This window comes from Plecotus auritus, assembly GCF_963455305.1.
Source record: "Plecotus auritus genome assembly, chromosome: 7".
Lineage (NCBI taxonomy): Eukaryota > Metazoa > Chordata > Mammalia > Chiroptera > Vespertilionidae > Plecotus > Plecotus auritus.
The window spans coordinates 67,892,278-67,918,722 of NC_137774.1; the positions used below are offsets into that span (position 1 = coordinate 67,892,278).

The following is a 26,445-nucleotide window of genomic DNA, read 5'->3' on the forward strand; positions in this document are numbered from 1 at the left end:
TCCTATTTCATAGATAATTATGTAACCTATTTTTTTTCCCGAGTGAAACAAGTTTTATTTGAGGCATAAATAATGTGTTTCTATCACATAGGAGGGGGTTGGCATTAGGGTTCTGGTTTCTAAGATTCTGTCTTAGACCCAGCTTCTACCACAGTTTCTTGGGTAATGAATTAGAAAGGGAGCAAAATATGGCCTGGAAAGAACATCATTGCTGTTGCTGGGAAGCTGTAAGGAATGGGAAGAGCTTATTCAAATGAGGGCACTTTAATAGGGCCCCAAGAGGAAGAGCACGGTGTGGGGGAAACGGTCTAAGTTCCTGGTGTTGGCAGTGATGCTGGCATCTCTTTCCACAGCAAGGTCTCACCCCTGAATGGAGGCAGCAAGGTGGACATGGCCATTTTGACTGCAGCAGCATTTGCGGGGGGGTGGGGGTGGGGTGTCCCCTGTTCTCTCTCTGGATTTTCAGTTCAGTGACCCCTTTCCCTAAAGAATTCAAGGGTCCTAGGTCATGCTACTTGTTGGATGAAGCTGGCCAGGTTTATGTCCCGTCCCACAGGCCTGCACACGCATGGTGCTCAGGGTGATGTGGACCCTGTACATGTTAAACCACTCAGGATGCTGGCCCAGCTTCTCAGCCTGCAGGGCCATTCTTGTCATGAAGCCAAAAGCCCGGGGTAAATCTTTGAAATGGACCTGCTTGAGAACGCCTCTGGGCTTTCCAGCTCGTTCCACCCCACGGCCCTCAGGTTTGGCAGCAGCTGGTCCCTCTCCTCAACACTTAGCCCGTGGGCTTTGCCAGCCATGTCGGGGCGTGGCAGGGGCGCGGGAGAGCAGCAGGTGGCTGTGGAGAGGGCAAGTGCAGTTCAGGGTGCACAGGGTGGCCACCGGGCGGGGCCGGCTGGGGCTGCCCCCTATGTAACCCATTTAATGTCCATTTTCCTCTTTAGAAAATAAGTTGCAGGGGACAGATCATTTGTCTTGTTTACTGATGTACCCTGGGCCTCTAATAGCATTGGACATTCACTCATTCATTTGACAAATTGTTAGGGGGGCCTGTCATGTGCCAGGGAGGGGAGAAGCAATTTGCCAAATATTGACTGTCCTTTTTTTTTTTTTTTTAAATGTTTTTATTTATTTTTAGAGAGAGAGGGAGAGGGAGAAAGAGAAATATCAATGCCAGAGAGTGAAACATGGACCAGCTGCCCCTTGCACCTCCCGCCCCTGCCTGCCCCACTGGGAATGGAGCCTGAAACCCAGGCATGTGCCCTGACCAGGAATCGAACCTGCAACCTCTCAGTGCCTGGGATGATGCCCAAACAACTGAGCCACACAGCCAGGGCAGCACTGACTGTTCCTATGGAACTTGCATTCTGGTGGGGAGGGGTGGGAACAGACACACTGTATTGAGTGCTCAGTGCATAACGCAGTGCCTGTTCCCTGCAGAGTACTCAGGAAGTTCGCGGGACCTGGAGGGAGGGGTTCCGGGAAATCTGGGAGAGTCCAAGACAAGGGTCCAGGCCCTGAGTGAGAGCAATGTGGTGGGAGGCAGCACAGAGGAGTGCGTAGGGGTGAGGCTGGGACCTTGGAGTACTGGAGGGTTTCCAACAGAGTGACCCGGCTAATCTGTGAAAAGACCCAGCTGACTGCTGAGCCTGGAGAGCTCCCTCCGGACCACTCCCCACCCCTCCCCCAGACCCAGGGGCCTTGCTTACCTCATGCTCAGGCCCTGCCAGGGCCTCCTCCAGGCCTGAGGTCGCAGGAGGCCTGGAGTAGCTGCCCCGACTGTAGACACTTGTCATTTTCCGTTTCCAGAGTAATTTTGTGTACCCCACTGCCCTGTATCTGAGACAAGACAGCCACCCAGTGGTAATTTTTCTAAATTTTTTATTTTATAGCAATTGTCACGATTAGAGAATAACACATTTAAAAACCTCCTCAAGGCCAAAGGATGCCAGAGTATTTACAAACACATGGGGGGGGGGTGTCAATATATGTGGGGCTGGGGGATCCTACCCAGCCCTGAGCCTGGCTACGATGCCACCACAACTGTCCCCTCGGCCACAGCGTGGGGCTCAGGGGGCATCGGTGGCCTTGAGGCTCTGCTCAGGGGCCTGACAGGAGACACTCTAACTTGTGGCCCTGCTCCTGCCCAGGGGGCTCCCCACACCCTACAGGCCAGCTCAGAGGGGCCTCTGGGAAGCACCAAAGGACAGGGGGCCTGCCCAGGGTGGGACAGAGACGTGGCGCGCGTGCGCACACACACACACACCTCACAGGGGAATAGCAAGGGGAGGATTTTTTAAAAGTTTTTTTTTGTTTTCTAAGTCTTCATGTCTACGCTGTTACTTTTTGCTATTTATTTTTTGTTTCTTCAACAGTGACATAAACTGAGGTAAACATCTGTGACCAACACCTCTCCTAAGGGGCAAAGGGTCCTAACCAACCCACAGCGCAGCCGGGGCAGCAGCGGGCCACAGCGGAGCAGCCCTGCTGAGTCAGCGTCCGGCCCCAGCTGTGCCCCAAAGATGCTGGCTACACAACTACAGTCCCTTCCAGCTCTAACATCCTAGCTACTCAGACAGGATCTCAACAGAGAGGGAGAGGACACGAGGGACAGCTACTTGGAATCTCCCTTCCTTGTTATTGCAGGAGATAGGATGTCGAAAGGCCTAAGGCAAAAGGAGAGGTGCCGGTGGGCTCCCGGCCGGGGCAGTGACGGGGCCTGGCCCTTGGTGAAAGAAGGGGTTTGCTACTTACCCGGCATGTGGAGGCCCCATGCCTGCTGGAGAGGTGGGTCTTGAGGGCGCACACCGAGGGGGTGGGGGCAGGCCCTGGGGCAACCTGTTTGTAAACTGGACCCAGGCAGGGCAGGGGGACCTATAGCCCTTTTGTGCGGTGGGAATAAGGGGAGAATGGAGTGGGGGGCTCCAGACCAGAGGGTGGTTGGGGCTCCTCTGGTCAGCCTGGCCCATTACAGAGCCCCCTCAAATGGCCAGAAGGGACCCTGGCAGGTGGGGCGCATGATGGTGAATGGCGCCCTGCCAGGCAGAGGAGCAGCCTCACCATGTTGAGGTTATTGCGGGGTCCTGGGCCTCCAGAGGGCAGGGCGCATGAGGGAGCTCTGGGTGAGGCTGGGCTCCTCTCCTTTGTTTTGCTGCCTGGGGGCCTGAGCCAACCTTCAGGTGCCTCCTGGCAGATTCCCTGAGGGGTGTGGTGAAAAGCAGGCCTGTATGCCCTCCGGCAGCTGCCCGGCAGGGGCCCTGGGGCAGGGAGGAGTTGCTGAGGCATCTGGAGGCAGTCACTCGACACACAAGGCTACTCCCACACGTGCGCACTCTGCGCTCACACTGCACACACCCATCACACACACTCATGCCCTCCCACTTCCTCGGCACCCCGTTCTCACACCCATAGCGTCACACTCCAGGACCAGAAATGTGCGACATGGGGACGAGGCTTCCATATTTAACCCCAGCTGAGACCCAGGGGAAATTTCTGGCACCAATCATCTCACCGCCAGCCAGGGCACTCTCTGGGCTGGGCAGCCAGGACTGAGCAGATCTGAGAGGTTCCCTGGGCCTGGGGAAGGTATGGCGGGCAGGGGAGCTGGGTCCTGACTTGGGCTCTACACTTATTCCCCTACCCTAGGGGTGCCAGGGCCCCTGCCCTGGGTGCCCTTCTATCCTCTGGGGAGGAGGGTGAGGGCTACCGGACCGCCACCTCTCTGGCTGTGTGGCCCAAGGCAAGCTGCCCTCCTCCTGCCATCAGTGTCCTCATCAGGAGAATGGGTGGGGCGGAGTCACACAAAGTCTGTGAGTGCAGGCACAGATTCCTAGAGCCTGTGTCTGCACACACAGACTTTTGCAACATCCAGACATCTGCTACATTTTGCAAGGGGCTGGCCTTTCCCCTCCAGCCTCCCAGGAACCCGGCAGGATGCAGCTGAGCAACACTCTGCTCTCAGCTCATTGTCCTCCTTCCAGCTAGCGCCCAGGGTCCTCAGCCTCTTCTCTGCCCCAACACTCCCATCCCTTTATGTGCCAGGGTGTGTAGGGGGCAGGAGGGCAGGACTGGGGTGGGGCTGAGGGGTGATCTGCCAGGGGGTGCGAAGGGCCAGGGGCAACTAGTCGAGGTTCCGGGGTTCAGGGAGGTGTGGGGAGTCCACACGTAAGCTCCCTTGCTCCAGGTGTCAGGGCCTCTGAACCCTCGGGTCTGTGGGGCTTGGCTCCTATGGGCCCCACAGGCCAGGACAGAGGCTTTTGGTGTCTGTCTATCTCCCCAGCCCCTCAAACGGATGGACGGGCGCCCGGGCTGCCGTCCTGCCTAGACTACTACTACTCCCTCCACTGCCGCGGGCAGGGCGGTGTTGCCACGGCCGGCCACCACCACCACCACCACCACCACCACCACCACCACCGGCCTGGCGGGGCCCAGGGCGGCTCCAGCGCCCAGCCGGCTGCGTGCACAGGAACCAGCGCCCGGCCCGAGGGCGGCACGGCGGCTCAGACGCAGATCTCAATGGCCGTGGCCAGCACCACCTGCCCTTTGCTCTTGTCCGGGCGGCCGTCGGTCCTGCCAGGCGGGCCCGGGGGCGCCAGCCCAGCCTCGGGCACGGGCCCGACAGCCGGGGGCGAGGGCCGGGAGCCGCTGCCACTCTCCGTCAGCACCGTGCGCTTGAGCGGCCCAGGCGCTTCGAGGCGCAGCGACCCAGCGGGCGGGCGGTCCCCCGGGGCCTTGCGGGCCCGGTGCGAGGGCCTGCGCCGCAGCTCGGAGGTGAGCTCGTGCTTGAGGAAGCGGAAGACCTCCTTGGCCGGGCCGCGCCGCTCGGGCTCGAGCGCCAGCAGCCGCTGGAACATGCGCAGCGCCGGCTCGGTGAAGCGGCGCCACTGCGATGGCAGCCCCGGAAGGCGGCCGCGCTGCCAGCGCACGAACTCCTCGAAGAAGGCGTCGGCGGCCGAGGCCGCCTCCCACGGGAAGTTGCCGGTGAGCACGCAGAAGATGAGCACGCCGAAGGCCCACACGTCCACGCCCGTGTCCACGGCCAGCCCGTCGGCGCGGCCCGCCTGGCACACCTCGGGCGCTGTGTACGGGATGGTGCCGCTGACCCGCTTCACGCGGCAGCCCACGCGGCGCGTCATGCCGAAGTCGGCCAGCTTCACGCGGCGGCACTCGCGGTCGAACAGCAGCACGTTCTCAGGCTTGATGTCGCGGTGCACCAGCTGCCGCCCGTGCATGAAGTCCAGTGCCAGGCCCAGCTGCTGCACGCAGCGCTTCACCGTGTCCTCTGGGAGCCCCACCTGGGTGGGGGAGGGGGCGCGTTCAGGGCCGCCCGTCCCTCGCCCAACTCGGTCCTTCTCCTTCCATCTCCCGCCCACACCCCTCCCCTCCGCCAGCCGCTGTGCTGCCACTCTTGTCCCACCCCCAGCCCGGGCCTGGTCGCTCCTGTGGCCCCGCCCATCCCCCCACCAGCACCGTCTGCCCTCCCGCACCCGACTAGGGCATCTCTAGTCCCTGTCTGCCCCTTTCCCCAGTAACTGCAGTGACAGACGGTACTGAGCACCTACCACGGGCCACCTGCTGTGTGAAGCACCCTATCCTGTACTGTCTCACCAACTCCACTGGGGCTCCTATTACGCCCATTTCTCTTGTAGGAACCCTGAGGCTGGGAGAGACTTATCAGTAGGGGGCAGAGCAGATTCAAACCTTGCACCGGCCAGCAGCAAAGCCGGATGCCTGGAGCTCTCCTGCTTCCCCACTCAGCAGCTTCTCTGGGAAGCTTCTATGGCCCTGCTGCCTCCCTTTTGGTGCCTCCACCTGGTCCTTTGCAGCTGCAGAGGATGCTGCTGTTGGCCTTCATCCATCACTCTGGCTGCTTCCTTCCAGTGCTCATCTCAGTCTGTCATCTGGCTGATTGCCAAGTGTCTGTGTCCCCACTAGGACCAGGATGGGACCGTGGTCTTGTTCACTGTGAATCCCCTGTCCTCCAAGCAGTGGCTCAGTAAATACTCATGGAGTAAATGAGTGGCCTGCTCCTCCCCAACTTACACTCTGGGGCCCTGAAGACCGGCTCCCCTCCCTCAGCCACCACCCCAAGTACCTGAGGAGGAATGATGTCGAATAGGTCCCCAGCAGGCGCATACTCCTGGGCAAAGACGTAGCAGTCCTCAGTCTCAAACACAACATCAAAGACCTTGATAATGAAGGGGCTGGAGGAGAGGCTGTTGGTGATGCTCACCTCCCGCAGGAAGTTCTTCAGCTTGGTTTTGCTCTTGTTCACAAATTTCAGCGCCATTTTCGTGCCTGGCAGGGCAACAGTGGTGAAGGCCCCCGCTCCTGCCCTCCTGCACTTGACACAACCCATGCCTGTCTGCACAGCCCGTCCCAGGCACAAGGTACGATGGGGTCCCAGGGGGCAGACCCAGCGAGGGGAAAGCACTTGCCAAAGGCCGTGCCTCAAGTCAGGGTTCGAGCTGGGTCCTCTGCACCCAGCCTGCAGCGGCCCCACCCTTTTCATTTTCCTCCTGACATACTAGACTTATTTAGCACGTTTGTCTCCCCCAACAAGAACACAACTTCTGGAGAGCAGGGACCTGTGTTTTGTTTATTGCTTTATCTCCAGTGCCTACAGGAGTCTGATGCACAGTAGGTACTCAACAAATGTTTGTTTAATGGATGAGTGAATGAGAAGGAGTTAAACACAGGGAGGTGAGGGCCTGCAAGGCACATACTAGTATCTCTGACTCTGTGCTTGGGCAGGCACCTATGTATCCACAGAGCACTTGCCTTTCCTTCAGCAATTCACATTCACAACTGACTCCTTACAGTGATCCTATGAGCTGGGCACTAATGCTACCCCATTTTACAGAGGATGAAACCTAGGCACAGAGAGGTTAAGTCACTTGCCTAAAGTCACACAGCAAGCAAGTGTCAAAGCTCAGGTGACCTCATGTCCAGTGATCTTCCTGTTGCCTTCAGTCGGCATAGAGCCCCCTGCCCCAGGTGTGTGCAAATGTGGGAGCTCATGCAGACCCTATCTGCAACTGAGTGGGCACTGCTGTGAGCCTACAGCGTGGGGAAGGCAGCAAGCTCAGTGGTTAAGTGAGAAGGCTCTGGACCTGAGGACTGGGGCCGCATCCCAGCTCAAACCCTCTGCGTGACCTTGACTGAAACTCTCTGGGTCTCAGTGTCCTCACCTGAGGAATGGAGCTTGCCACGCTGTTCTCACAGGGTCATCGCCCACCCTCCTTAAAGCAGGGTGCCCTGTTCTGGAGGACCCACAGTCTCTCCATCTCCCTGGGGTCAGCTATCACTGATAGGCTGGTGATTCTCCCAACACCACCACCAGCCCTGACCTTGACCTCCTCCTGAGCTCCAGATGTCCTGGGGTGCATTCCCTTGGCTGTCCCAAAGGCACCTGGGATGCTCCCAAAGCATCCAAGTCTGGACATTCTGCCTCCAGATCCCTCCTCTGTCCCATCTGCCTGGTCCCCTCGTCCCTGGGCCACTCAGGCTGCATCCACTTCACCTGGACCACGGCCTCTCCTCCCTGATGGCCTCCTGGCCCCCGCAGAGAGCACCTGAGAGCCCCAGCTAAGTCCCCACCCAAGCCACGAAACCAGCCACCTTCCAGATACTCACCTGTGCCCTTGTAGGCCACCAGGTCAACCTTCCCATAGGTGCCTTTGCCCAGCTCCCGCACCAGTTCGTAGTGCTTGGTGACATCGCTAGCAGCCAGTGTGCGGAGGGTCAGGGCCTGCATGTCTTCAGTGAGGAGGGGCACGCCTGCCCCCAGCCCAAGGGCCGTCCCTGGCCCACAGCAGGGCAGGGAGCGGGGCGGCTCGGGCTCTGGGCAGCCCACGCTCATCTTCTCCCTGTTGTGGGGGGGCAGCATAGAGTGTGACATCAGGCCAGGGCCCCATTCTCTACCTACCTTTTCCCTCCACAGCACCCAGGACCCCTGGAGGCCAGATGCCAGGCCCAGGATGACCACAGTGGGCAACAAGCATCTTTGCTGCATTACCTTCCCAAAGCTTCCGGACCAGCTGAGCTGGCACCCCACCCCCAGAGACAGTCACTGCCACCGGCCCCCCTTGGGTACTGCCAGCCTATTTGTCTCATTCTGTCATCCAGACACAGTGTCAGGGATGATAATGACACAAAGACATGCCATAGCTCTTTCTGAGAGCAGCTAGTGGTGACCTCCAAAAATGGTTTGCTATTCAGCTGACCCAGAAAACCCCACAAAATCATGCAAATCAAGAGGTTCAAATCTTCATGTTCACTTTACAGAAGTAATGTGTGCCATTCGTCATTACAATGATGGAGCTGGGGTGGGGGGCGGTGCCCAGGCCAAACAGTGGGGCTGGACATGGGGCCCGTGGCCAGAACGGAGTGCTGAATTTTTGCTGCATGTGCTTAAAAATGCAGCGAGTAATACAGAGCCCAAGGGTTTAGATGTAGATTATCTGGTCATCGAGCACATCCCGGTGAACAACGCCCCCAAGATGCAGGCAGAACATACAGAGCTCACAGGGGGTTAACCCGCACGAGCTCTCCCTGCCGCACGGAGAGGACCCTGCTGAGAAAGGGCAGATTCCTACACCAGTGGAGGAGGTGCACAGGAGAAAAGGATGTCCCAGAAGAAACGGAAGGAGCAAAAGCTTACGGCTCAGCAATAAATTCAGCATCAAATAAATAGTAAGAAGAAAAAAAGAGAGAGAGAAAGGCATGCAGGGACGGCATTCACAGAAGTCCCATTCACAGTGCTGATCAGCACCTGCCCTTGGCCAGGTGTCACAGAGCCCAGGGGACACTGCACTGGACAGACGGGTAAGAATCCTGCCTCGGGAGACTTACCTCCAGGAGATGGGTAATACACAGGGTGAACACATGAAGTATATATTATGAGAAAAGGGGATATGGGCTGTAGACAAAAATAAGGCAGGAGTCGGGAAGGTAAGGTCTGAGGGCAGAGGTCATGTTATCAAATACTTCAGCCACAGTCTCAGAACACTGGCAGATGGTGCAGATATGGCCACACCCCACCACAGCTTATATCTCTCCACCACCACAGATGACAGCACAGCCAGCTGAGGTACACAGAGCCACCGCTAGAGTCCCAGGACCCTGCCTGGACCCAGACAGGAGGACAGAGCGCCCGTCCCACAGACCCACCCCCCCTCCAATCGAGGCCTGACTGATCCCTTCAGTGTCCACAGAGCTGGATACGCCCACCCCCAGAGGTACAGGTTGTCTCCAGATGGTGTTGGGGGCCGAGAGCTGCCGTGGGGAGTCCAGGCCTGGGCGACAGTGAACGCCCTCTGGGCCTGCATGTCTTGTCTGACGGGGGGAGGACTAGGCTGGGGAGCTGTATGTGCAGCATCAAGAGCGGCCGGCACTGCACTCGGTGCTGACAGGAGCCTGCCTCTTCGGAGCCTCCTCTGCTCCCCGTACTCCCCTCGACCTCCACCCCAGGTATGCCACCCAACGCCCTCACAGCCACCCTTTGCAAGACCACCCATGGCTGAGAGAAAGCACAGACTTGGAGCCAGATGGCTGGCTTTGAACCCCAGCTCTGTCACTTGCTAGCTGGTTGGCCTTGGGCAAGTTACTTCATCTCTCTGTGCCTCAGTTTCCCATCTATAAAGAGGAAGAGTCCCTTCTCCTCTGGGCTGTTGTGAGGATCAATGAGTTAGCAGACTGGTGTCTGTGAAGTGCTTGGTGTCTGGCCCAAAGTGAGTGCTCTGTGTCAGGGGTGCGGGTTCTCAGTATAATCTACATCCTCTCTGGCTGGGCTCGACCAGAGGCTGGGAGCCGGGTGAGTTCTCCGTGAGCCCAGCATCCTCATCCTGGCTCAGCCGCTTTCCTAGACCCAAACCCTCCTCTGCTTTCCCCTTCCCTCTGCACAACCCAGCCTCCCACTTCGCAGGGAGGAGGAACATCAGGAGGAAACTTCCTGGCCTCCCACCCAGCCCCATCTTGCAGTGCTCCATCTGCAGTGCTCCCAGCTGGCGGGGAGCTGGGGGCTCTCCTCCCTCCTCAGCTTGGCTCCCACCCCTTCCTCCTCAGGATCCTGCCCCCCTATTCAGCCTCCTCTCCTCCATTCATGAATAAGCCTGTTCCAATAGAAGCTTCACTGCCTACTGCTTTTCCTCTCCTACTTCTTTTAGCCTGAGCATATGCCAGGAGCCCATCTGAAATGCCACATGAATGCCCTTGGTGTCTCTAGCCCATGTCAGACCCCCAGAGGGAGGGATGGTGGCAGGCCCCCAGAGACCCAATCCTGTCCCCCCCCCCCCCCACCCCGCTCAGTGTGCTGAACTCAACCCTGCCATGCACCGTCACCAAGTCTCTGCAATCCCAGCTCCTGGCTGGATAGATAGCACTGGGCCCTTCTGGCTGCGTCACCAGATGGTGCTGGGGCAGAGAGCTGCAGTGGGGAGCTGGGCTAAAGTGGGCGCTATCTCCCATCACAGTCTTCCCTGGTTTCAGGGCTGGAAGGGGTCAGCTCCCCACCCTGTCAAACATCCACCCCGCCTGGGTGGAGGATCCCAGGGACAGCGAGTCGCTGGCTGATGCAGCGGGAACAGTGAGGCTGCCTGCCAGTGCCTGAGCCTTCTGTGGAGTGTGGGGCTCTCCCCAGGGGTGCTGATGAGCACACGCCCTCTGCTGTCCACCAGGGACACACACTGGGCTGCTCCGCTGACCCACTTCTCCTGAAGTGTATGGACCACCCAGGGCTGCTGAGGTGGGTGGGCCCGTGTGCAGGCACATGTACACACGTGTGCAATGCTCCCACTTCAGGCTGTGTCCACATCACTGGGGAGCTTGACGAGCAGCTGCAAGGTGCTAGGAGCCCTTCTTTGCTCCCTCCTGCAGGGCTTGCTGGTGCCTGGCTCCTCCCTGCTACTCTGGCCTCAGAGTTGCCCTGGGTGGGCACCAGGCGGGGTCAGGGGCACAGCCAGAGTGGATTTTAGCCCCACCATTTGTCCCCTCACCCCAGGTTCAGTTCATGCTCTGACCACTGCCCTGCACCGCCTCTCTCCAGCTTGAATGTCCCTCTGCAGCCTCTTCCACATTCCTGCTACCTGCCTTCACCTCCCTTCCCCCCCGGCCATACCCCCACCCCAGCTCCTGCGTCTCAGTATGCTCAGGTCCCACTCTTCCAAGAAGCCTTCCCTCCTGCCCCATTCCTGTCTCTTCGGGTCCCAGGATTCAGACAGGGTATGTCTCTCTCAGGACCCTGAATATCTCGGGGTGTCTCAGCTGTTCCTTGTCTGTCCCCATCAATAGGCCACGAGCGCCTGAGGGACTGGGGCTACATCAGATTAAACTCTTCCTATCTATTGCCTTGGTTCCTAGGGTCCAGTTTTGGGGGTTGCCTTCCTTGCCCACCTCCCTGTCCCTTCAGGCCTGTTCCCTGCAAGGTGTCAGCAGGAGACAAGGAATCCACACACGGTCCCTGCTGCCGCGTCATCCCCCCAGGTACACACTGCCTCTGACCCACTTACTGCCCACGTGACTTAAGAGGCGCGGTGGGGAGTGATGGAAACTGCACGGGCCTTGGGGCTCAGCAGCCTTGGCCTTGATCCTAACGTGCACCACTTTTTAGCTGGGTGACCTTGAGCAAGTCACATTGCTTCTCTGGGCCTGGGCTTCCACATCCAAATGATGAAGAAAATAATAATGACAACAGCAGCAGCAGCTAACATTTAAATTGTACTTACTATGCGTCAGGCCCTGTTCTAAGGATGCCCTCACTTCTTCCCTGCTCCATGAGGTGGGTATTATTATTACCCCCTCTCAGGGGAGCGGGGGGTGAGGCACAGAGACTAACCTGACCAAGGTCATACAGCTAGTGCTGGGGTGGCTCCCAAGTCAGGAAGTTGGAACACCTCTGGTCCCTGAGTATCCAGGTGAGGAGAGTGAGGGCAGGCAGAGGGCAGAGCCTCGGCCAAGGGTGCACCCACACTCACTCAGCTCCTGTGGACAGCGGACTGGGTGCAGGCACTGGTCCAGATGCTCACAGGTATCACCTCAGTGCCCCCCGAAGAAAGGAGCTGGTTCTCACAGCAGTCTAGGCAGAAGGGACCAGCTCCTTTCTTCGGGGGGGCACTGAGGCTGGAGGCATTTGTCTGGCATCAGTGGGACCTTCACCCAAGTTTTACCTCCACCATCGCCACTGCCTCTGCTCTAAGGAGCAGCTGTGAGCTGCCTGGCCCAGGCGGTGGGGCTCCTGGCCGCACCTGTGTAGTTGGCACTGCATCTGTCCACTCTCAAGCTGACTGTGCTGCCCCAGGGCCCACATGACTCGCACCTCAATGCATGTCCTCACCAGCCCCAAGGGAAGCCCTCGGTTTCCATCTGTGCTGCTGCAGGCAGGAGGGTGTCAGCCCCTCTTCCTGGCAGCAGTCTGGGCTCTGCCCACAAAACTCTGGCCCCATGGGCTGGGCCTTCCTCCACCTGCGGGGAGGACTGCAGAGTGGGGCCAGGGTTTCCCAAGCCAGAGGCAAGATGGAACCACTACCACTTCCTGTTCGCAGGTGGCTCAAGTCCTCACAAGTATCCTGAGAAGGAGGGTGACATACTTCCCATTTCCTAAAAACAGCTTGAGGAGCCCTGGCCAGTTTGGCTCAGTGGCTAGAGCGTCAGCCTGCGGACCGAAAAGTCCCCAGTTCGATTCCGGTCAAGGGGACGTACTTTGGTTGCAGGCTCCTCCCCGGCCTGGGCCCTGGTCAGGGCGCGTGCAGGAGGCAACCAATCGGTGTGTTTCTCTCACATCATGTTTCTCACTGACTTTCCCTCTCGATAAATCAATGGAAAAATATCCTTGGGTGAGGATTAAAAACACACACACACAAAAAAAAACCCACCCAGCTTGAGTATAACTTACATATCACAAAACTCCTCTAAAGTGTACAATTTAACAATTTTAGTAAATGTATAGAGCTGTACAGCCAGGCCACATTGAGCAATGTTTTTTATTTTATGGAGGAAGAACAGGGCCCGAGAGGTTGACTTACTATGGTTCCAGCAAAGATAGCCAACTGCCCACCAAAACTCTGTTTTGTCTCCTATAATACAGAGCTGGCGGGCAGCTGTGGGCATTACAACTCTCACCTCCCTTGTGCCCAGGTGTGGTCACTGGACTTGATTTCCTTAATGAGATGAGAATAGAAACGATGTGTGTGTCACAGCTAGGCTAGGACTTTTCAGAATGGTTCATTTCTCTATTCTCTCTTCTTCTTTTAAAAAGTATTTTTATTTATTTTTTTAAGCGAGAGAAACATCGAAATAGCTGCTCCCAGCATGCCCCTTACCAAGGATGAAGCCCACAACCCGGGCATAGGTCCTGACCAGGAATCGAACCAGCAACCCCTCAGTGTACAGGTCAATGCCCAACCAACTGAGCCACACAGGCCAGGGCTCTCCATTCTCTCTTATGCATGCTGACTTGATGCGGAAGACTCCAAGACCCTGAAAGACGGTGGATCTACAAGACAGGAAGAGCCTGAGTCTCTGGGTGTGGGAGGATTACCCGCTCTGCATCTTATATGAACCAGAAGTAAACTTCTATTGTGTTAGGCTGCTGAGATATGGGGCTTATTTGTTATAGAAGCTAGTATTATCCTAATTCAAGGCTTACAGAGCAAGTGAGCAAAAGAGTAGGACTTGAACCTCAGTGTGTCTGACTGCCTGGAGTGCGGCCAGAGAAGGTAATCTGGATGGTGACAACACTGGCAACCAAATGGTAAGAATCCAGTTACAGGAGTAGGTAGAAGGCGAGCAGCCTGTAAAGAGAAGGGGGCCTGTCCTTATCCTGAGAGAAAAACAATACTAATATTTCTTTTATATCTTTATTGATTTCAGAGAGGAAAAGAGAGGGAGAGAGATAGAAACATTGAGAGAATCATTGATTGGCTGCCTCCTGCACGCCCCCTCCTGGGGATCGAGCCAGCAACCTGGGCATGTGCCCTGACCGGGAATCGAACCATGACCTCGCGTCAACACTCAGCCACTGAGCCAAACCGGCCAGGCCTGGCTAATATTTATTGAGCATTTACCATTTGCCAGGTGCTGTGCTAACACTACGGATTAAATCATTAACAATCACAAGTCTAGGAGGTAGGAGCTAGCTACTGTTATCCCCATTTTACAGGAAAGAATACTGAGGCACAGGTGCGCTAAATAACTTGCCAACAGCTAACAATTAGCACAGCTGGGATTTGAACTCAGGCCATCAGGCTTCAGATCCCATGCACTCTGTCCTTTGAGGCCCCTGAAAGCAGACCCAGGCAGACAGCAATTCAAAATGAGACAGGGATGAAGTTGCAACAGGGAGGAAGTGGGGTAGCGGGAGGCAGACCCTGGGTGCGCTTCTGTCTGGGAATCAGTGGAAGACAAAGTCGGACTAAGTGATATCAGTCAGGCCTTTCTTATTCTCACTCTGGGATTCTAAGATTCTCAGTCCTCGGGCTATCCCTCAGCACAGGCAACCCTCAGAGGTATCCGTAACAAAGCCCTCACCTGGAAAGATGCCATTGAGTGGATGGCTGTGTTTGGGTGGGTCACCTCTCTGGGTCGATATTATCCTATGTAATAAAAGCCTAATATGCAAATTGTCCTCTGGACCAGTTCGACCAGAATTTTAACCAGGGGCTGGGCTGGTGGGCCAACCACAGGGAGGCCCCAGCTGGCAGCTGGCAGCTGCTAGAGACCCAACCCGTGCATGAATTTCATGCACTGGGCCTCTAGTTATTAAAATAAGTCCCTGTGAAAAAGCAGCTACCAGATGGAATTTCAGGTGCTGAGTGGGACAGGGAGCCCCTCCGCCCGCCCTCACCTGCTTCACTTGTGCCCCCCTGTAAAGCCAGGGGCTACAGCTTCATTCCTTAGCCTGCATGTCTGAATCAGCTCCCCACACCCCCACAACCTCCCCTCTCCTGCCTCCAGGCCTCCCCTCCAACCCCCTCTCCTATACATGCGATCAGATGAATTTTCTGAAGAGCAGATTGGACCTGATTCTTGCCTAGCTCATGCACTTCAGTGGTTTCTTTTTAAAATTTATTTTTTATTGTTGACAGTATTACAGATGCCCGATTCCCCCCACCCCCCACCGCCTTGGCCCCCTTCAGTCGTTTTTGAATGGGCCTGTGATGTTTTTCCCTGCTCAGCACCAATTTCCCTTTCTTCAGGGAAGCGTCTCTCTTGCCCCCTGGTTCAGTAGGGTTGTCTCCACCCAGACCTGGCCGACCAGCGGATCCATCCCATCCACCAGGTCACTGCAACTCTAAGCACCTGGGTCAGGCATGCCTACAGCCAGTTATACTCCTGAATGTTTGCTTCATGAATCAAAACATTTCCCTTTCTCATAATCAGGACTGAGGTGAGTTTATGTAACTTGCAACTTGGGAGATTGCAGAGGAGCATATCTCCTCGAGCCCAGGCACTACTTAGGTGCTAACACGAGGCCAGCAGGTCAGAGTGATGTATCAGATCCTGGGGGTAAGTTTACCAATCAGGAAGGCAGATAAAATAAGGCCTTCGATAACCTGCGGCCGGGAAGGCCATGGTCAGTGCTCCAGCATTTCCAGAGGGCACGGGCAGGAGGGATTCGGGTGGCTTCCTGGAGGAGGTGCCACCGGAATGAGCCTTGAAGGGGGTTAACAATTCATCAAGAAACCCGAGAGCTCCCTGAAAGCAAGCCCCATGCCTTAATCATCTTGCTATTTCTAACACTTAGTCAGGGCGTGACAAACGCTGGGTGAATAATTCTTCAAGTGTTTGGGAAGTTGTAACTTTTTATATCTTGGCTTTCCTGCATGCGATCCTACAGGAACAAAGCTATTTTCCTAGGGGCCCGCATTAGGTATCATTAGCCCCATTTTACAGATGTGGAGGTTGATGGCCAGAAGAGAACAGTGGTTTGCTGAAAATCACATAGAAAGCCAGTGGCAGGGCTGGGCTAGAGGCCAGGGTGTCTGCAGGACAAGGTGCTGCCTCCCTCTAACCTCAGCCCCAAGCACAGCAGACATGGAGGAAAGTGATAATAACAGCTGGCCTGTCATGTGACAACTGCTTCACGTAAATGATCTCACCTAATCCTTGCAACATCCTGACATGGGGACTATTAATCACCCCAATTATTCATGAGGAAACTGAGGCACATGATAAAGATTATCCAGTAACAGAGCCAGGATTCAAATCCAGGCATCACCACTCCAGTGTCCAAAAGCTTAACCACTATGCTTTACTGTCTCCAAAATAATAGAGTAAAATTATCATCTATTTTTCTCAACATGCCAATGCTTTACATTGCTGCTGCCATTCAACCCTCATAGTAACCCCATTTTACAGATAAGGATGCTGAAGCCCAGAGGGGTTAAGCAACTTGCTCAAGGTCACACTCAGCCAGTGAGGGTCAGAGCCAGGGATTGAACCTTGAACTCCCTCTGCTTTATCTCCTCTGCTCTTGGTCTCTGGTTTGCAGCCCAGGCCTCCCGATAGTCCCATTGTCTTCAGCACCACAGGCGTGGACAGCACCCAGGCAGGCCCAGCATCAAGTGCAAGGCCAGGGGAGGCCCGAGGAGGCTAGGCAGCCAGGATGGAGAACTGTTGCAGAACGGTAACCCAGGCCCCCAGGGCTGGAAAGGCTGGACACAATCCAAGTGTCAATCAGCAGATTTGGTTAAATAAATGGCAACAGAGCCATACATACCTTTCCAGTGGCGCTTGAACATGCTTGAGCCAGAAGGGACTTTGGAAATCATGTGACCCAGCTCACAAATTTCACAGGTGAGGAGACCAAGACGAAGAACTGGGGCTGTCCCAAGACTGAGCAATAGAAACTGGGAACAACTTCTTCCCACTGCACTCCCTACCAGGCTTGGCTTCTGGCTCTGGTCTCAGCCTTCCCTCCCCGCCTGCGCAGTCTGCCCCTTCCCTGGGGCACGTCCTTGGTGGTAATAGTCTGTGATGCTGTCCACTGCAGCTGGCGCCCTATGGGGCGGTGGAAGCCCCAGCTCTCCACTCCCAGCCTCTGTGAGTGTGGGAGGAGGCATGGATGGGCCTTGCTGCCTGTGTGAGGTGGGCACCCCAACACTCAGGGGTAGCAACAGGAGTGGAGGGCGGAGGGCAGGGTGGTCACCTGCCACTGGTGGCTGGGCCAGGGCCCTTGGCGGGGTGTCCACCAGTGGACAAGTGGTGGCCACTGGAGAGACGGCTGGGAGAGCAGAGGCTCCCTGAAGAGAAGAGCCCTTCCGTAGCCACAGCCCTCACCTCTCCCTCCTTCCCTGAGCCCCTATCGAGGGATGGAAGGGGGATGTAGCCTTGCTTGGGAGCCCGGAGCCCAGATTCAGGCATTCCTGGGTAGACCCAGGTCACCACTGTTTCTTGCCATGAAGCTTGAGGTAAGTCACTTACTCTCTGTGCCTCCATTTTCTTATCAGTTGAATAGGGATAATAATGGTACAGATCTAAGTATTAGTAACAGCCAACATTTATGAAACACTCAGAGTCTAAGCACTTTATATATATTGACTCACTTAAACTTCACAACTGTCTTATTCCCACTAGAGTATATAACTTACAGCTCAGGAAACTGAGACTGAGAAGGGAAGATCAAGTGACGTGTTCAGTGTCACACGACTAGATGTGGCTTAGAGATAATGCCTGGCTCCAGAATGCTCCATGAGGATTTGTTGAGCATCTACGACGTGCCTGGCACTGCTCTTGGATCTGCAATACATTCATGAGCCAAGCACACAGCCCTGCTCTCCAGGAGCTTATATTCTAGCCTGGAGGCAGACAGTAAAAAAGAAAGTGGGATATATGTCAGACAGTGGGACCTCAAAGGGGAAAAAAGGGAGAAGCGAGGAAACGCCCAGCGTAGGGGATGAAATTGTACGCGGGGGCCAGGAAAGGCCCTCCTGAGTGGGCTGCGCATGTGGCTATTGTGGTGGGAGAGCCTTCCTGGCAGAGGCGTGGGGACCGTGCCTGATGTGCTCGGGAACAGCGAGGAGGCCGGCATGGGAGCAGGGGGCAGGTAAGGGGTAGGGGCAGGAGGAGAGGGTAGAGGTCAAAAGGGAATGGCAATGTACCAGGCCTCGGAGGTCAGAGCCAGGGCCTGCCTTTCACTCTGAGCGAGATGCACACCAAACTCTGGACCTGAGCAAGCCCTTCCTGAAGCCCTCTGTGTGCCGGGCCCTGAGAGATGGAGACAACATACCACCTCCAGCACGCCAACGCTGTCCCTGGAGTGAAGCTGAGGGAGGAGGTGAGGGAAGCCTGGGCCTCTGAGTCCCGGGTGCAGATTCCTCCATCTGCAACTCCCACCTACAGCGGCCCCACATGAGCAGAGGAGTGAGGGCAGGAAAGCTGATCAACAGATATGTCAGGCACGCAGCTGGAGCCCAGGGTAGGTCCTGTTGGGTCTTTCTGACAGGTCTTGCCCTGTAGACTGTGAGTGAATGAGGGAAAAGTAGGCAGAATCTTCCCTAAGTTCTAGATATGAAACCCTGAGTAAAGACTTTCACCCCTGAGCCTCTATTTATTTATTTTTTACTATAAAAGTGGGGCTGCCCTGGCCAGTGTGGCTGTTGGTTGGAGTGTCATCCCATACACTAAAAGGTGGCAGGTTCAATTCCTAGTCAGGTTGTGGGTTCGGTCCCCAGTCGGGCAGGTATGGGAAGCAACTGATTGATGTTTCTCTCTCAAATCAATAAAATAAAAAAAGTGGCATTAACATTCCCTTTCTGCTCAGGGTTTTTGAGAACTAATATTAAGAGCAAACCCTTAGTGAATACTCAGTGCCATGCATAGCATTTTACACACATTCATTCAGTTAATCCTCAGTGACCCTACAAGGCAGGTACAGTACCATCCACCTTTTTTTGTAGATGAGGGATCTGAGGCTCAGAGAGGTTAAGCACCTTGCACAAGGTCACACAGCAGAATCTAGAGATAATCCTTTTTACCACTAAACCGTGTTAAATGTGAGTCCCCTGCTTCTCCAGGAGACACAGGGTCAGAGCTGGCAGGCATGGAGGATCTCCCTGCTCTGGCAAGACCGCCCTGGGGCAGGGATTTCCGAAGCCTTGCTGGGTCCTGACCAGGAGGAGGAGGCGACCCTGTTCTGTGTAGCCCACACCCCAGCCCCTCAGGGCCATCCCAATACCCAGAGGCATTCAGGACTTCTCTGCCTCTCCCAGGATTGGTGAAAGCCCAGGGAGGGGAGCTTGTGGGGTGGCTAGCCCAGCCCATTTGCATATCCCCACAGGGTGTGGCAGAAGTAATGAGAACAATTAAATTGCCGGCACTGCTACCTGTGCTTTACCTGTAAGGGGTTCTTTAATCCTCCCCACAACCCTAGGAAATAGGAGCAGTTATTATTCCCATTCCACATCAGGAGAAACTGAGGCACAGAAGACAACTGCCTTGTCCAAGGCCATGTAATCAATGAAAGAGGTAGTATTCAAACCCAGGGAGTGTGCAGCCAGTTTCACACAAACCTCGGGGGCTCACAGAGCTGGGCTCAAATCCCCGCTCTGGGTTAATGCTGTTTTCAGCACTAAATGAGAAAGCGATGGCCAGTGCTGGGCATGGAGTACCTGCCATTGAAAAAATGCCCCCCTGCTTCCTTCCAACCCTAATATTACTAGGCTCCCAGAGTGGGGGCTGACTTGAGAGTCTGGACCTGTTCCATCTCCAGACTGTGGCCAGGCTATGGTGGGGACTGGAAAGGTGGGTGGATAGGAGAGGGGAGTGGGCTTTAACTGGCCCCTCTAGGCTCAACTGCCACAGCTTCCTGAGACCAGGGGAGTAGGGGAGGGAGGGGATCGTTTGGGGAAAACCCTGAGTCTATTGGGGATGCTGATCCAGGCTCTGGCCTGAGGCCCAGCTGCCTAGGGCAGAAAGCCTGGGACAAGCCAAGCAGGCAGAGCGCCTGGACAGCAGAGTTGGGAATAAGAGGGCCAAGGCCACCCTCCGGCAGAGCTATGGGACAAGGTACTGGGAGGGCACTCACAGACCCTCAGGCTTGAACCCCAGCACACTGCACCTGGACTCCTCCCTGCTCTTTTTTTTTTTTTGTAACCGCCTCTCAAACACCTGCTTCCCCTCTCAAGGGGATAGCACCAAAAGCCCTACGGCCTCCCCAGACAGGCTATAGGAAAACCCAGGTGGTTACCAAGGCTTGTCTCCCACATGCCAGTGCAACTTTAAGAGCCAATCGTTACTGAGCACTTTTCATGTGCTAGACCAGGTCCTAGGCCCTTTGCATGCTTTAACTCACTTCCCCTGATGACCCTGACGTAGGTGTTATCCTTGTTTTCTACAGGATTAAACCAAGCTCAGAGGTTAAATGACTTGCCTAAGGTCACACAGCAGCTAAGTGGGATTCAAACCCAGGTAAGGTCCAGAGCCTGTGCTCTCAACTAAGGTGCTCTGCTGTCCCTCCAACATAGGGCTGCTGTAGGCCTTCATCCAGGAAGGCGGCACGCTCCCTTCCAGGGCCATGCAGAGTGCCTGGTGCCCAGCTGGCCTCTGGCCCCTGGCCCAGCTACTTGGCCACGCCCATCGGTTTCATTCATGTTTAGGGAATGTTATTTTTGAGTGACTTCTGAATCTAGGCCCCCCATCTCTCCTGCCTGACTCACACTAGAGCAGCTTGGTCTCAAGCCCTAGAAAGTCAGAACAAAGAGGAAGCTTATGGCTTCCAATTCCTCTCTGACCCATGGGTAAACTAAGCCCAGAGTGTAGTCCTCTCCCAAGAATCTTCAGCAAGACCTGGGCCTAGGACCTTGAACTTTTGCTCCTGGGAAAGTGAGCGTTAAGCCAAGTTGTTGGTGGCTGAACCCTTCTAGCCTAGGGGAGGGGCACAAGATGGGCAAAGGGGAGAAAGTGGGGCCCGGCTATGGATACTCTGGCGGGAGGAATTCGGGCTCACTTCATCACAGCCCTAGGACCCCAGAGGGGTGCTGCTCTGTGCATGTTCTAATGTGGCCATGGGGGAGGTAGAGAATACCCACGTATACAAGACACATACAAGCAAAGGTCACCCACAGAGCAAACACTTTCTGGCCTCCACCCCAAGCCTGCAGAGCCAGCTGCCAGCTATGTTACTGAATGAACAGGCCAGGTGGGGTCGGGGCAGGCTGGAGTGTGGTGCTCTACCTAAAGGTCATCACTGTCACTCGTTGGCTCTTGCCTCAGCTTGCCACATCATCTACTTTTTCAATAGGGTCCAAAAATCAATATTTGTATGTGAAATTGGGGGGGAGGTTTTAGCATTGGCAACAAATGCAAATATGAGGAAAAACACTGTTTGGATCATCAAAATGTGCCTAGAAGCTGTATTTTACAACATGTGTTGTATATTATGCTGGGTCTGGGGTTAGACAAAACCGATGCAATGGGGATGAGACAGATCTGGCCCCATGTCTTGGAGCTCGGGGTCTAGATGTGGAGACAAACTCTCACAACACATGGGGACACATTCTACTGTCTCCAAGCCACCATGCAGCTCTCCACTCTGTGAGACCAGGCCAGATAAAAAGGGGAGGTAGAGGCAGAGAGGTGCTCCTGAGCCATCCAATAGTGGAGCTTTTCAGGTTGGGGGATAGCACCTGGTGACAGAGGGAGTGAGGGAGGGGACAGGGAGATGAGCCAGAGGTGAAGTAGAAGATGATGAGTGAGCAATGGGAGATGACACTTGGGAGGCGGTTTAGGGCCACAATGCACAGAGCTTTGACTGCGGTTCAGTCCAGACTCAACAGGGAGCCACTGCAAGTTAGTGAGAAGGGGAGGTCTTACCCCTTGTGCCCCTCTGACCTCTTGACGGTTTCCCCTAGTCACAGTGACTCCAATCTCTGCTTTTTAGTCTCTCCCTCCACTCCCCTGCCTCTGGGTCATATGGCAAGGCTCTAGGCCAGCCGTGGGCAAACTACGGCCCACGGGCCGGATCCGGCTGTTCTATCCGGTTCTCTTGCTCTCCCCTCCGCTCCTTTACTTTGAATTTATATTAGTTCACACAAACACTCCATCATGCTTTTGTTCCGGCCCTCCGGTCCAGTTTAAGAACCCATTGTGGCCCTCGAGTCAAAAAGTTTGCCCATCCCTGCTCTAGGCTCCCAGGAACCCACTGTGGGAATGATTTCAGAGACGGAGAGGACACACCTGGATGCTTCTTGAGGCCCAAATGCTCTCTACATCGCCCCTCCAGCTACAGAGTGAGTGGCTTACTTTTTCATCTCTGGGAGATGTCACACGCTTACCCAAGATTACCCAGTCTTCAGGGCAGTTGGCTCCCCCACAGCCTGTGCTGAGGGGGTGTTGCCTCAACTGTCCTTGAATTTGCAGGAGGGGCTGCCAGAGATCCGGCCAGAAGCACCTCCCGCCCTCTCCCCTGCTGACCACATCCTCCCCCTTGGGTCAATGTCAGCAGCAGATTGGGTGGGGGTACTTGGTATTCGAAAGGGGGAAGGAGGAATTGGCCACGCAGCCTCAGGGACCCCAAGTCTGCAGCAGGATGGGGATCAAGTGCTTCAGGTGTGGCCTGGGCAAACTGAGAACATCCCAGGGGTCTGATGATCAGGAAAGAAGATCGGGATGAAGTGAGAAAGAGAACCTTGACTCCAGTGCCTGGTACATCACAGACACTAGGTACAGTTTGTCCCATGAACAAATGAACAAAGAAACTCCTGGTTGGGCTACCTGTACCCAGAGTCCTGCCTTCAGCAGCTGCTTGCCTGTAGAGGGCAAGAGAGGAGACTGGTGGGAACTCCAGCAGCCCGAAGTGTTTCCTCGGTACCATTCAGCCCCTTCTGATTCAGAATGTCAGCATTTCAGGGTACAGCACCCCCGGGCCTCTCATCGTCCTGTGAGCTGCAGGGCCATGTGGCGGTACTGCCTTGTATACATCCTGGAAAGCTGACGTGATAACCTAGAACGCCCTTTGGTGTCCAGGACATGCTGACCCAATCGGTTTGGCCCTGGGTGTTTTGGAGGTCAGGAGAAGGGAAGGCTGCCCCTGGGGCACTAGGGGACAGAAAAGAGCCTGACCTGAAAGGGCTTCTTCATCCAGACTCCCTCCCTCCCTCCCCAGAAACCAGTGCCTCACTTTGGAAAGGGCTTGCCCCCTCCCTGTCCTGCAGGGAGCACAAGGTGGCCTGGGTGAAGACCTCCCACTGTGGCCTGGTGGGGGGCAATGGAGTCACAGAGAAAATAAGGCATTCCCACCCATTCTCTCAAACACACCCATTCCCTGCCCTCTCACAGACAAAGACACACACCCAAAGCCTCAGCCATCACCCTAGGGCCACACACTACGGGTCCCCTGACCTGTGAACACCTCCAAATCTTCTCCCAGGAGGGACTTCACTTGAGAACTCAGCCTGGCCATGGGGCGGGGGGGGGGGGGGCGGGGTGCGGGAATACAAATACTCCAAAGACTGAGGATCCAACAGCTCCAGGATCCCAGGTGTTTTTTTGGGGGGGTGGGGGAGGGAACTCTACCCTCTTTTTCCCTCTCCGTGGCGCAAGGTGCTCTGCCACCACCCCTCCCGTGGGGCCGGGAAGCTCGGCCCCAAACTCCAAGGCTAGAGTGAGGGGTGGGGGAAGGGAGGAGGGGGCGCGGCTCCTCCAAGCGAGACACAAAGAGACGTCCTTCAGCCTCGGCTCCATGGCGACGCTGGGGAGGGGGCAGTGCGCGCCCGACAGTACCATCCCCACCTGCAGGTCTAGGGGCCTCGGGGGCCACTCACCTGCTGCTCCTCACCTGGGCCTGGCTTACCTGGGCTGGGGCCGCGGGGACGCCGCGGCGGGGGGCCTGGGCGCCGTCTCGGTTTCCGTCAGCCCGGCCCGCGGGCTCAGGGCGCCACCACCACCGGCTGGGATGCGAGGGGCGCCGCGAGCGGCTCAGTCGCTCGGGTCCTGGAGCTTTGAGTGTGAGAGTGTGCGTGTGTGTGTGTGTGTGTGTGTGTGTGTGTGTAGGGGTGTCCCCGAGGCCTCTTGCTGGTGAGGAATAGCTCTTCTGTCCTCTGGTCCCTAGATTTGGGGTTTGTGTACCGGAATTGGGGGATCTAGGACTCCCTGATGTAGGGGCGTTCTGAGCTGGGTCTTCGTGCCTTGAGGTGTGGAGTTGTATTGACCAGGATCTTGAGAGGGGATGCCTCACTCCCGGACAGGAGGGTCACTGCGTTCTAGGTCTTGGTGGGCGCCCGGATTGAAGAGGGGGAGTCTTCGCGGCACCGTAGGAACGTCGCTGTCTTCTGAATACGGAGGAAGACTTCGCCGTCCCCGGCGGGGGAGTCGTTCTGTGTTGGATCTGGAGGCCTCCCCCGCTTTCCTGGGGTTCTCTGGGTCTGGATGTAGTGGGGGATCCCCACGCTCCCGGCTGCGGGGGCTCGCTGCGTCCCGGCCGCCCGCAAGGGCTGGGAGGAGGCCCCTCAGCCGCTGGGCGGCTCCGTCGCCGCCGCTACGAGCAGCCCGGCCCCGCGGTCCCGGACGCCGGCCTGGTCCGGGCTCTGCCTGCGGCTCGGGCTCGCGCTCCGCCTGGCGCTCCGGCCCGGGTCCCGGCGCCCGCCCGAGCTGCGCTCCATCGCGGCATCGCGGCTCCGCCCTCCGCCTCGCGCGCACCTGCCTGCCGGGCTCGCGGCTCCACCCTCCGCGCCGCGCGCCGCCGCCCCTTTGTCCGTCCCGCTCGGTGCGCGCCCTTGCGCACGCGCACTCGCCCGGCGCGCGCTCTCCCTCCCGCCGCGCCGACCCGCCGCGCGCCACGGGGCACAGATTCTCCCCGCGCGGAGGGAGCAGCGCGCGGCGCCCCCACCCCGCTTTCCGGCCCCTCTGGGTCCTAGCGCCGAGGCTTCCTCTCTATCATCCCACCGCGTCCTTTCTAGGTCAGAGCCCACGAGGGGGCGAGAACGAGGTTAGACAGGACTCGGGGGAGTCTGAGAGGGTCACCTGGTCCATCCTCCTGGCCCTGCGGGACCAGATTGTCCCAGACTGTCCCAGTCTGTCCTTGTGGGGTGGAGCCTGTGTCTATTTCAAGGAGGGAAACATCAAAGCTCTGCAATATGCATTCATTTATATCCGTTCTTCTGTCTTCCATGCAACCATGCAGCCACCTATGCATCCATTCATGCATGCATGCAGCTATCCATCTACTAGTATGCTTCCATCCATCCTATTTGAGCAAGACCTCGAGAACTAACAACCTACCAAGAGAAGAGGTCATAAACTGGGGCTTTGGGTGTCATGGCCAGCCCAGGCTGCCTTCTCCACCGGTTGTAAAAGGTAGTGACCTTTTGGAATGCGCAGTGCTCACCAGGCAGAAGGGAGGAAAGGGGATTCCAGGCAGAGGGAGCACCATGTGCAAAGGCATCACCCAGGTGTGAAGGAACATTGTTTGGCCTGTAAGGTGGATGAGGACTGAGACGAGATAGGAACAGCTATTCTGTCTCTTTTTAGCCTCATCCACGCAGCCCCAGGAACACTGCTTCCCTAAGGAGAAGTTCCCCCAAACCCCATACCTTCTCTATTTCTTCCAACTCTTTGTTCAGGGCTGAGTTATTTTATTTTATTTTTTGTTTGTTTTCACCCAGCATACTCTTCCCAACCACCCTGACTTTTTCTAGAAGTTTTAGAGCCAGGGGTTGCAAACTCAAGTACTTATAGGTCACATACCTTAGTGACTGGGGCCAGGTGTCAGGTGATAGGGAGTGGTGGAGATGAAGCAAACTGGAGCATTGTGGGCCCTTCATGGACAGATAATTTTTCAACAGAAGCAGGGAATCCATATTCTAACAAAACATCTTCTAAATTTCCCAAAATTCAGAAATACTGCATAGACCAAATGAAACCTTCTTTTGGGCCAAATCTGGCTCATGGGCCATCAGTATGAAACCTCTGCTAGTGAGAACATTGTCTTAGTTCCTAACTTGCCTCCCTCCTGCCTCTACCTAAACTTTTCTTCTTTTTCTAGAATCCAACTTCTATGTGCCATCAGCTCTGTAAAATACAAAGTGGATTGGGTTGCTCCTCTACTTAAAATAGCCAATGACTCCCAGTTACCTCTAGGGTAAACGTCCTGGCATTCAACCCCTTAGCCTATGGGACCCCTACTGAAGCTGCCTCTTCTCTATTCAACCTTGACCTCAGCCAGTGTGCCTAAAACATCTGCTTTCTTACACCTCTGCGCCTTATACACTTTGCTTCTTGTCTAGAATATTTTATTCCCCAAAACAGATCCTCCAAGATACCTCCTCTACATCTCCCTTTCCTCTCTCACCCCTCCCTGTCCCACCAGTGTTCCCAAGTTTCAAATTTCACCCTAATTTTGTTCTAATCCTCTTCATGTAAGGCCTTTTTTGCCTCAAACAAAGTAATGGAGAAGTATGAGTCATTGGGCCAGCAGTAGAGGGAAGCTAGAGAAAGAGGAAGAGGGAAGGA

At 56.0% G+C, this 26,445-nt stretch overlaps 1 protein-coding gene and 1 pseudogene across 2 annotated transcripts; both read right to left on the minus strand.

The window, feature by feature from the left end:
• Nucleotides 1–506: 506 nt before the first annotated feature.
• LOC308253306 (pterin-4-alpha-carbinolamine dehydratase-like) lies at nucleotides 507–803 on the minus strand (annotated as a pseudogene). Its single transcript has one exon. The product of its transcript is annotated as a pterin-4-alpha-carbinolamine dehydratase-like (transcript).
• Nucleotides 804–1,897: 1,094 nt separating this feature from the next.
• SBK1 (SH3 domain binding kinase 1) lies at nucleotides 1,898–24,044 on the minus strand. The gene is made up of 4 exons (XM_080679681.1): nucleotides 23,789–24,044; nucleotides 7,639–7,871; nucleotides 6,098–6,300; nucleotides 1,898–5,297 (listed from the first exon to the last, which is right to left on the minus strand). The coding sequence occupies exons 2-4, from the start codon at nucleotides 7,862–7,864 to the stop codon at nucleotides 4,503–4,505; spliced, it is 1,224 nt and encodes a 407-aa protein (XP_080535807.1). The 5' UTR covers nucleotides 7,865–7,871; nucleotides 23,789–24,044; the 3' UTR covers nucleotides 1,898–4,502.
• Nucleotides 24,045–26,445: the final 2,401 nt, after the last annotated feature.

Excerpts from the sequence above, each read along its gene's own strand:
- SBK1 (XM_080679681.1), bottom strand. The coding sequence starts at position 7,864 with ATGAGCGTGGGCTGCCCAGAGCCCGAGCCGCCCCGCTCCCTGCCCTGC. Across the intron at positions 6,301-7,638 it reads GGTGGCCTACAAGGGCACAG|GCACGAAAATGGCGCTGAAA; the intron begins GTGAGTATCTGG and ends TTGCCCTGCCAG. Across the intron at positions 5,298-6,097 it reads TCGACATCATTCCTCCTCAG|GTGGGGCTCCCAGAGGACAC; the intron begins GTACTTGGGGTG and ends TCCCCCACCCAG.